This window comes from Mustela putorius, unplaced genomic scaffold (genome assembly GCF_011764305.1).
Source record: "Mustela putorius furo isolate JIRA1106 unplaced genomic scaffold, ASM1176430v1.1 tig00000242_pilon_pilon_pilon, whole genome shotgun sequence".
In the NCBI taxonomy this organism is placed as follows: domain Eukaryota; kingdom Metazoa; phylum Chordata; class Mammalia; order Carnivora; family Mustelidae; genus Mustela; species Mustela putorius.
Window position 1 is genome coordinate 3,746,239 of NW_025421325.1, and position 13,832 is coordinate 3,760,070.

Below are 13,832 nucleotides of genomic sequence, written 5' to 3' on the forward strand. Positions count from 1 at the left end.
TCCATCTCATTTATTTGTCTCTGTTCAGTTTTCCTAACATAAAGCAACAAATATAAGTATAACAAATTTTTAAAAATCTGCTTAATTCATGTATATACTGTATTTGTAAAAAACAAGTTTTATCATGTTTATTGTGTATAAAACCAGGTCGTTCGGCCAAAAATCTCATTTTTTAAAGAAATCATTTAACTTAAGTGACATCACCAGTAGATGTAAACATTTTGAAAAGAAGTCTCACATTGATGACTGCATTGTATTCCATTGTGTATATATACCACATCTTCTTGATCCATTCATCTGTTGATGGACATCTAGGTTCTTTCCATAGTTTGGCTATTGTGGACATTGCTGCTATAAACATTCGGGTGCACGTGCCCCTTTGGATCACTACGTTTGTATCTTTAAAGTCAAAAAAAAAAAAAAAAAGAAGTCTCACATTGAAAGTCACAGTACGGATTTGATATACCATAGTCAAGGGACATAAAATCAAATTAGAGGGACACTATGTTATAAAACATGTACCATGTATTACATAGTGAAATTATCAGTTTTAAGAATAGATAGCAAATGGGAAAATATAAGGTACTGATTATAAATCAAAATGCAGTAAGTTCTAAGGGGTTAGTAAAAGAAGAGGTCAGAATAGATTCATTTCATCAGAGAGACTGGTGTTGGATATTAAGGAATGCATAGACTATGGTTGAGCACAAATTTTGAGAAAAATATCCAAAGGAAATATCAAATTACCTTAAAAATAGATGAATATATACCTATAGGTATATCATAGTTATTAGAAAAAGTTTTATGGCCCAAAATAATTAATCAATTTTTTTTCAAATAACTTTAATTCAGGAGACAACACTAAAAACTAATAATTAACCATTTCAATAAATTTAACTGGTCAGTTTAGTCAAAATAATCATTAAAAGAATGGTGATTGCCAGGGCTTTGGAGGAGTGTATGTGATTGATGGGTGCAGTGGGATTAGGAAATGTTGGTAACAGAGTACCAACTTCTAGTTATAAGGAAAGTAAGTTTGGGGATCTAATGTATAGCATGGTGATTATAGTTAACAATACTATATTATATACTTGAAAGTTTCTAAGAGTAGCTCTTAAATGTTTTCATAAAGAAAAAAAAGGCAACTGTGAGGTGGTAGATGTGTTAATCAACCTTACTGTGGTAATCATTTCATAATATATCCATATATTATATCATGTTATTCAACTTAAACTTATACAATGTTATATATCAATGACCTCTTGATAAAGCTGGAAATATATTATCATCAATAGACAAAATCAATATTCCAATGACAAAATAAGTAAAAAGAACATTAATATGAACCATATATAGAATAGTGTTTTGTGAGATTAAGAGTCACTTATGGTTTGTCTCCCTCCCAATCCCATCTTGTTTCATTTATTCTTCTTCTACCCACTTAAGCCTCCATGTTGTTGTTTATCAAAAATTAAAAATTTAAAAAAAATAAAATAAAATAAAACACCAAAAAAAAAAATAAAATAAAATATATAGAATAATAAAAAAAAAAGAATAGTGTTGCTCACCTGAGCTTAAATGAAACATAATAATTTGCATAAAAATAAATATAATGGTTTACTACTATATTTAAATAGTAAATACATTCAAATGGGTTATTATTATATTAAAAACAAATATAATAGTTTGCAATATAAATGGGCATAAATGACAAATGCTTCCTAGAAAAACTATGTTTTGTGAATTACTAAGCATTTATAATTTTCTTTACTTGTCTTAAATTTTTTTCTGAAACATCTTTAGTGTATTATTTTAATGCCAGTTGACAAGGAAATAAGGATTTGAAATGGCAAAAAAAGTTGAGAACTGTAATGAAAACAGAATATAGTAATTTTTACATTATATTGTAAAAATATGTTGTACTAGTAATCTGTATAAAAATTAACGACAAAAACTCCAAAGGAAAAAAACGTGAACTTTTTCCTTTCACTTACAGATTGTGTCTAATAAATCACTGTAAATATTTGCAATCCCCTTTATCTATAAATTTTAGAGCTTTTTTTCCTTCTTCCCTATAAAAGTATATGCTTTTATTTTATAGCACTTACTCCAATGAAAATTCTGGAAAATCCTAGTCTAGCCAGTAATGAAATGCTTTATGGTAAACATCTAAAACTGCCCAGATAACTTACACATATTTAACAATATATCTTATTATTTCAAAAACCTGGTGATTCACAGACCTGTACCCCTGGGGATAAAAATATATGTTTATAAAAAATAAAAAATTAAAAAAAAAATATTCTCTCTTTTATAGATTTTTTTTAATATTTTATTTATTTATCTGAGAGAGAGAGTACAGACGGAGAGTCAGAGGGAGAAGCAGGCTCCCTGCTGAGCAGGGAGCCCAATGTGGGACTCAGTCAGGACCCAGAGATCATGACCTAAGCCAAAGGCAAATGTTTAACTGACTGAACCACCCAGGCACCCCTTTTCTATAGTTTAAAACAGATTTTTGGCTGATAGTAGTCAGCAAAATTAAGGTCACCAGGCAAAAAATGGTATTATCCATATAAGATCTGTCAAAACAAATCTTCCAAGTCCTAAAATAGGGGAAATAAAGTATCTCTTTTTCCATGACTAAAAAAGAAAAAAAAAATTATTTTCCCAGTGGGGAAAATTTTTGAGAAAGAGCTATGTAGACAAAAAGGCAGTGACAAATAGCAGAAAACAATTTTCACATTCAATATATAGCTGTTCTTTCAAGTTTACAGCATTCATTTTTCTAGGATAACAAGATTCAAGGGAAAATGCTTCAGGTAAGGAGACCTCAACTTAAGAATTTACATTAGACCTTACTATTTAAAATTAATTTAATAAATAAAAGAAGAACCAAAGTCTATCTTCTTAACAGAGTCCCAGTGAAACAGGTTAGTGGATAAAGGAGATAACACTCATATTGGTTCCTAATATATAGCACACAGAATTGAGGATTGGCTCAAGAGAACTTAGCCTCTAGATCATCTCCAATAAATTTGAATATCAGAAGCAAACTGCATGCACCTTAGCAATGTAAGATGCAGACCATATTCTTAATTAATATATGTAATCTTAATTACATATATCTGTCCATATAGACATTTAAAAAGGCATTAAAAATATTATTAACATGGTTGTACTTAAGAATAGATACCACCTCACACCAGTCAGAATGGTTAAAATTAACCAGTCAGGCAACAACAGGTGTTGGCAAGGATGTGGAGAAAGGGGAACCCTCCTACACTGTTGGTGGGAATGCTAGTTGGTGTGGCCACTCTGGGAAGACAGTATGGAGGTTCCTCAAAAAGTTGAAAATAGAATCACCCTATGACACAGTAATAGCACTACTAGGTATTTACACTAAAGATACAAATGCAGTGATTTGAAGGGGCATGTGCACCCCAATGTTTATAGCAACAATGTCCACAAAAGCCAAACCAATGAAAGAACCTAGATGTCCATCAACAGATGAATGGTTAAAGAAGATACATTATATATGTACAATGGAATACTATGTAGCCATCAAAAGAAAGGAAATCTTGCCATTTGCAACAACATGGATGGAACTAGAGAATAATATGCTGAGTGAAATAAGTCAAAGAAAGACAATTATCATATGATCTCTTTGATATGAGGAATTTGAGAGGCAGGGTAGAGGTTTGTGGCAGGGGAGGGAAAAATGAACCAAGATGAAACCAGAGAGGGATACAAACCATAAGAGACTCTTAATCTCACAAAACAAACTGAGAGTTGTTGGGGGTTGACGGGTTTAGGGATAGGGTAGTTGGGTTATGGACATTGGGGATAGTATGTGTTATGGTGAGTGCAGTGAACTGTGTAAGAGTGATAATTCCCAGACCTGTATCCCTGGGGCAAGTAATACATTATATGTTAATAAAAAAGAAAATATAGCCATATCACAATTATTATGTAGTTTCCAGTCTACTTCAAATAAACAACTTCATCATCATTAATATTAATCAAATGAAATCCAAACTGAGTTTTTTTTTTTAGTTTTAACTCAAGTGAACAATATTCTTAGTCACTCAAAATCTTTTCATAAATATTTTGGTATAGTATATAAGTATATGTATATTTCTTGGGCTAAATATTATGGTGCAATCTTAATTAATTCTCTACTGTTAGAATGGGCACTAGAAAACTTTACCTTCTGTTAAGATATCATTCTTATAGAAGAGCTTCATTAATGCCAGATTTCTCGAGGGCTAGTAGACCCATTTGCTATGCGAAGGCATTTTTTCCCAATGTTCCTAGACACACTGACAACAAACAGAGAGAGGCCCCATTCTTAATAAATTTTGACTGATGGTTCTCCTGTGCTGAGTGTGATGTTATTGTGCCTAGTCCTGACTGGCTCTGTCTGAAATAATAGACCATGTGGATTCAAAGCCTAACATAAATGTGCTGCCATTTTTATTATTAGCAAGAAAGAAAATTTAAATGGAATGTCTGTCAGGTTTTTATGTTTTTCTTTGCAGCTGCAAATTCCAACTAAAAAATCTCTGCCCTATCTATATCACCCAGATTTTCATGAATCTCATAATCTAAATTCAAACATTTCAATTTTCTCTAGTATGATTTTAGGGCCCCTGATGTGGAAAAAAAGCTGTGGTGGCAAGTGCTACTTCTGATCCATAAAAATGTCATGAATTCCCCCAATAGAGCTCTCCCATTCAGTTTTGTTAACTAGCCCCCAATTCCTAAGAAAATGTTCACTGCTTGTTACAAAGATTTACATTTATTTGATTCTCACATTTTCTAGATGGCTCTAGTATTTCAAATTTCTAGATGGAATAGAACCAATATAATAGAGGTCATTGGATTTTAAAAATTCTATCAATTTGCTCCATATTATTAACATACAATTAACACATTTGTTTGATAGGCTTGTATGTGTGTTTTAGAGTAATTTAAACATATAGATTGTTTTTGTTTTCAGTTATCTGCAAAAAAAAAAAATGTTCAAATATTTCTTATAAAATACTGTTATCTCTTTCTCATTGACTCTTCCCATTAGGTTCAAGGAACCATCTTCCCAGCTCCAAATTTCAATCCCATAATGGATGCCCAAATGCTAGGGGGAGCACTCCAAGGATTTGGTGAGCCTGATCATTTCCATCATCTTTTATTGTAATTTTTTTCACTCTACCTTGTTTTAAGATTGTAATACAGATGTAAAAAGTTGATGTGTAACAGAAGGCAAAAGCAGATTAAAACAAAAAGCTGGGCAAAGAACTAGAAGAAGAAGAAGAAAAATAATAGAAAAGGACAATCATGGTGACCTATTTGCTCTCTCAATTGCAAGTATGATCTTGACGTGTTTTTCCCTTAAATCCTTAGATGTCTCATCACTAACTACATTAAATGAAATCCCAAACCAAAAATCATCCTAGGAAAAAACATCTTTCTTTGCCCTTGTTTACTAGCCATTTATTTGTTTGTTTGTTTGTTTGTTTGTTTGGAGGGGGTACTTCCATTTCCAGCCAAATCAAACTTTCTGCTCTTCCCAAATTGGATCTGTGTTTCCTCATCTCTATAAAATTAGTCCAATAATCCCCAGTCTGGAATGCCATTTTCTTCTCCTGTACTTTGCTTCAAATTATTTTCAAGATTCCGTTCAAATAAATTCTTCCTTTTTGAATTGTACTTTGGGCACTCCAAACTCAACCAGCCGTGCCAACGCCCAAGGCACCCTCCCCTACACTCCTGTGTCACTGATCTCATTTTCATTGTGCTTGTCCTTTTGTGTCACCCCAGACTTCAGAGTGCTCCCAGAGCATGGAGTCTGGCATGCAGGTGCTTAATAAATGGATGTTCAATGAATAAAACTAGAGTTCAGAAAAGGAATGTAGAGATAAGGGAGGAAAACTGTTGAGTTCTTAAAAAAAAAATTAATCTTTAAGAAATGAAATGGAGCTGGTAAGCATCCATATATTTCCCTTAACTAAAACTTGTTTGAAGACTTCTGGTGAGCATGAAGATAAACACTGAAATTTTGCATAAAACATGCAAACCCTTTTATAAGAAAGCAAGCTCTTAACTTTGAAGACAAGATCGCCTTTATGAGAACTGTACTGGGTGTGCCTGTGTATGTGTGTATGTGAGCACGAACACATGTATGCACGCTCATTTTCATGTTTTATTCACTAACAGAATCTCACAGGAAAACAGTAAAGGACTTTAAACATGCTCTATAAAGCTGACTTTAGGATTTTGTGATGCTTTCATGCCTTTTAAAATCTAGTCACCATTAGAAAAATAGAGGCGAAAAGTTATGGATTAACTTTGTCTTCAGGAGAGTAATTTTTGCTTTAAAACTATACATCAATCTATTCACTGAAAAAAGTTTTCTTTGCTCCAGTTTCAATTCTCCCGTCATAGCAACGTTAGGGTCCGAATGTGGATTCATTTTGACCGTTGTAAGTTTTTGCTTGTCAGTGTTTTAGACTGAAGAATTTCAGGGGGTTTAGGGCTTGATTGCATACTGTCCACTCCAGCATTGCAAAGCCAGAACACATCTCAAAATGCTGTGAAGTCTATCCATCCTGATGCCCCTGGTGAAATGTAACTTAAAAAACTTAAAAAACTTAATGTTTTCCTTGGCTACTATGAGGGGTTTTTTTTTTTATAGTTTTAGTGAGATATAATGGCTATCTAACATTGTGTAAGTTTAAAATGTACAATGCAATAATAGGACAGGGGTGTGTGTGTGTGTGTGTGTTTGTGTGTGTGTGCGTGTGTGTATACAGTGAAGTTATTATCACAATAAAGCTAGTAACATCTCTTTACCTGACAAAATGCTAATTGTTGTTGTTATTGTGGTAAGAATATTTACTCTTTTAGCAACTTTCAAGAATACAACACAGTATTGTTAACTATAGTCACCCTGCTGTGTATTATTAGATCCCCAGAACTTATGCCTCTTACAATTGAAAGCTTGTACCCTTTGACCACCGTGTCCCCATTTCCCCACCCCTCAGCCCCTGGTTGTTTCTATGAGTTCAGCTCTTTTAAATTCTACATATAAGTAATATCATACGATATTTGCCTTTCTCTGACTCATTTCACTTAACATAATACCCTTGGGATTTATCCATGTTTTCTCAAATAGCAGGGTTTTCTTCTTTTATATGACTGAATAATATTCCACACATATGTATATGTGTGTGAGAGAGACAGAGTCACATTTTCTTTGTCCATTCATCTGTTGATGGAACTTCAGTGGTTTTCACTACAGTGAATATGGAGGTACAGATACCTCTCTGAGATAATTAATTCATTTCTTTTAGATAAACACCCAGAAGTAGAATTGCTATATCATTCTGTTTTTAATTTTTTGAAACACTTCCAAACTGTTTCCCATTGTGGCTATACCAAATTACATTCCTACCAATGGGAATTCCCCTTTCTTCATATTTCTTCTTTTTTTTTTTAATAGTCATTCTAACAGGTATAAAGTGATATTTCATTATAGTTTTTATTTGCTTTCCCCTGACAATTAGTGATGTTGAGCACATTTTCATGTACTTATGGGCAATTTGTATGTCTTCTTTAGAAAAATGTCTATTCAGGTTCTTCACCCATTTTTAATTAGATTATTTTTTTTCTGCTATTGAGTTTAGATATTAATCCCTTATCAAGTATATGATTTGCAAGCATTTTCTCCCTCTCTGTAGCTTGCTTTTTCTGTTGTTTCTTTTTTTTTTTTTTTTTTTTTTCAGATCTTATTTATTTAACAGACAGAGCACAAGTGGCAGAGACAGGCAAAGATAGGAAGAAGCAGGCTCCCTGTTGAGCAGAGAGCCTGTGTGGGGCTCAGTCCCAGGACCCTGAAATCGTGACCTGAGCCGAAGGCAGAGGCTTAACCAGCTGAGCCACCCAGGCGCCCCTCTTTCTGTTGTTTCTTTTGCTCTTCAGAAGCTTTCTAGTTTGATGCTGTAGTTCCACTTGTTGATTTTTTTGACTTAGCTGCTGTATTTTTCTTACAAAAATCAGAAAGCAAAAAAATACTCTAAAGCAAATGAAAATGAGTAGTTTTAACAATAGTTGCCTTAAGTTGTGTAAAAATTCACCAGTCACTCTAAAAGGGAATAACCTTCAGTTATAGTCCTTAATAGTTCAGTCCAATATCTAATTCCTTACCATTAAAAACTACTTTCTCAATCTGTGCAGCCTTAGAATAACTCTGTTTATTTTGTCTCAATTAACATATGTAATTTCCAAGTCATCCATGTGAGATGCTGGACAACTGGAACTACTTTTAACCTACATTCTTAATTCTTGACAAAGCTACATACAAGTCAAAATTAATATTTTTTGGAACATTCAGTGCTATTTAGAATGGACATTTTTGCTTTGTTCCTGATCTTTGTCCCCTTTAAGTTCCCTATAGGTTTTGCTAAGAGTCTTCATCTTGAACACGTGTTAGATTTTGTAAAACGCTTTTTCTCCATCTCTTGATACAGTCAACTGTTTCTCTTTTTTATTCCATTGATGTGATGAATTATGTTAACTGATTTTTCAAATGTTGAGATAAGACTTGCACACCTGAAATAAACACCATTTGGTCATAATGCACGATTCTTTCTATACAGTGTTGAATTCAATTTGCAATTTTTTTGAAAAATTTTTATATCTGTGTTCATGACAGATATTGGTCTATAGCTTTCCTTTCTTCTAATGCTTTCTCTGATTTTGGTATTAGAATAATAATAACTTCATAGAATGATTTAGGAAGTATTCCCTCTGCTTCTATCTTCTGGAAGAGACCATAAAGAAACAAACAAAGAATCATATAATTTTATTCTTTAAAAGTTTGGTAGAGTTCACCAGTGAACCCAACAGGGCCAGGTGTTTTCTGTTTTGACAAGTTTTGACAAGTTTAACTTGTGTTTAACTTCTTTAATAGATATGTCTATTCATATGTTTATTTCTCTTTGTGTAAGTTTGGGTAGATTGTGTTTTTGAAGAAATTAATCCGTTTCATCTATAGTATCGAATTTACGAGTACAGAGTTGTTCTTAGTATTCCTTTCTTATCCTTTCATACCCATAGTATCTGCAGTAACATACCCTCTTTCATTTCTGATATTAGTAATTGTATCTTCTCTCTCTCTCTCTTTGAGTTAACTGGGCTAAGGACATCAATTTTATTGATTTTTTCAAAGAATAAGTTTTCAGATAAATTGATTTTTCTCTATTAATTTATTGCTTTCAGTTGAATTAATTTCTACTCTGATTTTCATTGTTTCCTTCCTTCTGCTTACTTCAGACTTACTTTGTTCTTTTATTCTAATTTCCTAAGGTGGAAGTTTATATTAGTTAATTTAGGTCTCTATTTCCCACATATTTATTCAAGTCCATAAATTTTCCTCTAAGTATTCCATTGCCTCATTTCATAAATTTTAATAGCTTATATTTTCATTTTCATTTAATTTTTTTTTAATTCTCTTGAGCCTTCTTTGACCCATGTATTATTTACAAGTGTGTTTTTCAATCCCCAAGAATTTTAGGGTTCTCCAGCTATCTTTTTGTTATTGATTTCTGGTTTAATGACACTCTAGTCTAAGAACATAATTTGCATGGCTTCTATTATTTTAAACTGGTTAAGTGCTGCCTCCTGACGGTGCACGGGAGAAGAATGAGGCACAAACAAGTCAGCTGAAAGAGAATGGGAGCAGGGGATGACAATCTTTTCTACTCCCATTCTCTTGCAGCTGACTTGTTTGTGCCTCATTCTTCTCCCATGCGCCATCAGGAGGCGGCAGTTAAAGTGTATTTTATAAGAAATCTATCTTAGCATTACATGTAAGCTTGAGAACAATAGATAATCTGTTGGTTTGGGATGAAATATTCTATAGATATCAATGATAGTAAGTTGACTGATGATGGATGATGTTGTTGATCAACCATATTCTTATAAGTTTTCTGCCTTCTGGATCTGTCCATTTATGATAAAGAGGTATTAAACTCTAGATAAAATATTAGATTCATCCATTTCTCCTAGCAGTTCTATCAGTTTTTGCCTCATGTAGTTTGATGCTTTCTTATTGGGCTCACACATATGAAGATTTATAATATCATCTTGGAGAACTGATCCATTTACCATTATGTGATGCTTCTTTTTATCCCTGGTAATTTTCCTTCTGAAGTCTTTTGTGTTAAAATTAATAAAGCAGCTCTGTTTTTTTTTCCAATATATTAGCATAGTATATCTTCCTCTATCCCATTATCATCTATCTCAGTGCTATTCAGATATAATTTGAAATTTTAGAAATAATTATTTTCTTGTTTAGTAAACTCCTTTTACCTATTTGACTATATAGTCAATGTTTATTATTCACAGATTCCACACTTGCCAATTTGCCTACTTGTTAAAATTCATTCATAACACCAAAGTCAACATTTGCATTGCTTTCATGGTCATTAACAGATGTTTGGAGAGATGTGTAAACTTTGAGTTACCAGAGTGCATATTCCAGCTGAGATTAGACAAGATGATATTCTGTCTTCTTGTTTCAGTTCTCAAACTATAAATGTGTCCTTTTTGTGATCAATTTAATGCTACATATTTTTTTGTAGGTCTATATTTTTTGCTGATGATTATGTTCTTTAAAATGCCTCCCAATTGTTGTGCTGAAGTACTGTCAAGAGTTCCCAAGCACAAGAAGAAATATTATTGAGAAGATATGTACATAAGCTAAGCTTCATTCAGAAATAAGTTCTAGTGCTATTGGCTATGTTAATATAGTACATAGTACATCCAAAAAAAAAGATTAAATTCACTGATTTATGGATGAAGCTGTCCAGAAAAATGCTAAAGTAACATCTGTTCTATGTTATAAAGCTATGGAAAAGCAGCTAAATTTGAGAGTTCATGAGATAATAATTGATAATATAAAAAGTAGTGATCAGCTCTCTTTTGAAAGTAGTGATAGATGGCTCGCATGTTTCAAAAGGTAATACAGCATAAAAACTGTTACACTTTTAGCTGAATGAGTTCTGTAGATCAGTAAGATATAGAATACCTCCTTAAGATTATTCTTTAAAAACATCTCCTAAATTTTATACAGGAAAAAAGCATGTGAGAAAAAGACAGAATTCAATGCTGAGGAGACAGGCTTCTTTTTATAAGGACATTGACAAACAAACATACATGTTATAAATGGCATTTCTATTGACAAAAATATTGTGACCAGAGGTTACAGAAATCTAACTGTATATTCCCCCGCAGAGCAATAGTTTAATCTCTATTAATTCAACGTTCATAACAACTTTGTAGAAAACTACCACAAATAACAAGAATCAACTGTGTATCATAGAAACCTATAATATTGCTACGGTTTGTTATACCAGGCTTTTCTGTTAAACCAGGTAACAAAAATTATCTAGAAAATCTTGTCAGAATACAACAGGATAGGAAAGAAAAATTTAAAATGATTGTAAAGAAGAAATCAAAATTCCTATTATGTGCAGAGTATATCATTTGTATCTAGAAATCTAAGCTAATCAAATAAAATGTTATTAAAAATTGTGAGTACAATAATTTTTCTGAATACAAGGTAATTCTATGTTTATAAATTGTTTTACAAATTCAATATCATTTATTTAATTTAGCAATTATGTGTTAAGAAACAAAATAAAAACAAAGTAAATGTCAACATAAATGAAAATATGAGTATTTTTTAACAAAATTAAGTCTCTTGCCATTTACAAAAAATCCACAAACCTTTACTAACTCTTTCAGAAAAGGAAAACACTGAAATAATTTAGCAGATAGTGACAAAAAGACAACTTTTTAAAATTGACTCCTAAATTTAGTTATTTTAATTAGAAATCCTTAGCAAAGATGGTGACAAAAAGACAACTTTTTAAAATTGATTCCTAAAACTGACAATGGATATAACTGAAAAATCTTCTGTTTATTATTAAAAATGTCTTCCCTTTGGAATTCCCACCATGCAGTTAACAGACTCCATAGAACTATTTAGTGTCCTTTGTGTCCAGGCCATTAACCAGCTAGGTCCAGGGCCAAACGTTGCTCTATGCCTCTCACAAACTATAAATCTCAGTGTTTGGAGCCAACTCTATGCCTCCTTCCTTCCATTTTATACCTTCAGATCATTCCTCTCACCTATGTAAAACATCCTGCTCTCCCTTTTGTTTCACAGGGCATAGTTATGTATGTAAATCCTGGTGACTAGCCTTCCTCCACTGGATATTTCAGTACCTGACTCAGCTTTCCCAAGAACCTAAGGGCATCCAGGATAGCTTTAATTTCCAAAAAGATGATCTGCTTAATATCCTAGCAATATTCAATTCCTTTGAATATCCTAGGAATATTCAATTCCTTTTTCTCCTCTTCATTAAATATCTACTTTTGTCCAAGAAAAATTGTACTATACAGAATTAGATAGGCAAGGAAGACTTTATTCAAGACAATTGCAATAGAAATCAAGACTTTACAATAGAGGAAAGAACTCAGTTCCTCTGAAACAAATGGCAAGAGAGTATTTAAGGACAGAGGGAGGTGGGGGACTAGTTGAAAAGTACTGGAGAGGGCGCCTGGGTGGCTCAGTGGGTTAAGCCGCTGCCTTCGGCTCAGGTCATGATCTCAGGGTCCTGGGATCGAGGCCCGCATCGGGCTCTCTGCTCAGCAGGGAGCCTGCTTCCTCCTCTCTCTCTCTCTGCCTGCCTCTCTGCCTGCTTGTGATCTCTCTCTGTCAAATAAATAAATAAAATCTTTAAAAAAAAAAAAAAAAAGAAAAGTACTGGAGAATACTGGGAGTTGGGGGTGTATGTCAATGCGATTAGGACATCTGTGTTTGCTAATTAGTTCTTGAGAAAGTTGGGTTCCTATCCTCCCACGGAGACTAGGAGGTAGGGATTCTATCTTTCCTGATGATTATATTTCAAAGAGATGGCTCCCAATCTTTGGGGAAAGACATTTCTGGATTGTAAAACTGGCAAGTGATTGGCAGATTTATATCCCAAAAGAGTAAAGAAAAATTTACAGTTACAAGTTTTCCAAAGTAAATGCTCTCAGAAAAGGGGGATCAGAGGCATTCAGTCAGAAAGAAATTTGTCTAAATTTTAGTCAAGTTGAGGGAAATGTTAAGGCCTTCTTGGTCACTCTACTATGACTATAATTAGAGCTAAATTTGTTTAAACTTGTTGCATATTTCAGTGTTCTACCGGTACAGTATGTTGGCATATAAGGAAATAAAGGCCTCCTACTTCCCAGAATCAGCCCTGGTTATAGGAAAAAGAGTCCACATTCCACGCCAACAATAAGAGGTTCACACAGTATCTCAGAAGGTTACACAGCCCTTGTACTTTTATACTTTCCTTCTCTGTGACTCTTCCTTCTTCTGGAGGTTTTGAACTGTACCTGTTGTTTTTGTCTTAATGTATGTTCATTATAATTTACATCTCCTTAATTGTAAAATAAGAAAGATGTTGTGCCCATTTAAATACTAATCAGCTTGAAGGTCAAGGAAGCCTTTTTTGGTGGGTTGGAGAGGTGGTTGAAGAAAGACCATATTTTTTGTTCTTCTGTAGTTTTTAGTTGGATCTTTTTAAAGGAAAATCTGTAGGCATAGCACCAAAATGAGAGATAGGAGGAAACTAGCCTTCATCAAGTGTTGCTCTGTGATTTCCAATTTTAGTTAAAATTGCTCACTGCTTTAAAGTACCATCAGAGATAATGCTTGCAACATAGTTTTTGATCCTTAGATAATGGCTTCTTACAAACTACACAGTAACAACTTTACT

At 33.2% G+C, this 13,832-nt stretch overlaps 1 protein-coding gene across 1 annotated transcript in view; it reads left to right on the forward strand.

Annotated features, from left to right (window-relative positions):
- ANXA10 (annexin A10) overlaps nt 1-13,832 on the forward strand; it is a 116,167-nt gene that overhangs the window by 33,566 nt on the left and 68,769 nt on the right. Inside the window, exon 2 of the mRNA XM_004779556.3 lies at nt 5,078-5,159. Coding sequence (XP_004779613.2) covers nt 5,078-5,159 — 82 coding nt within the window. The remainder of the gene's footprint in view (nt 1-5,077; nt 5,160-13,832) is intronic.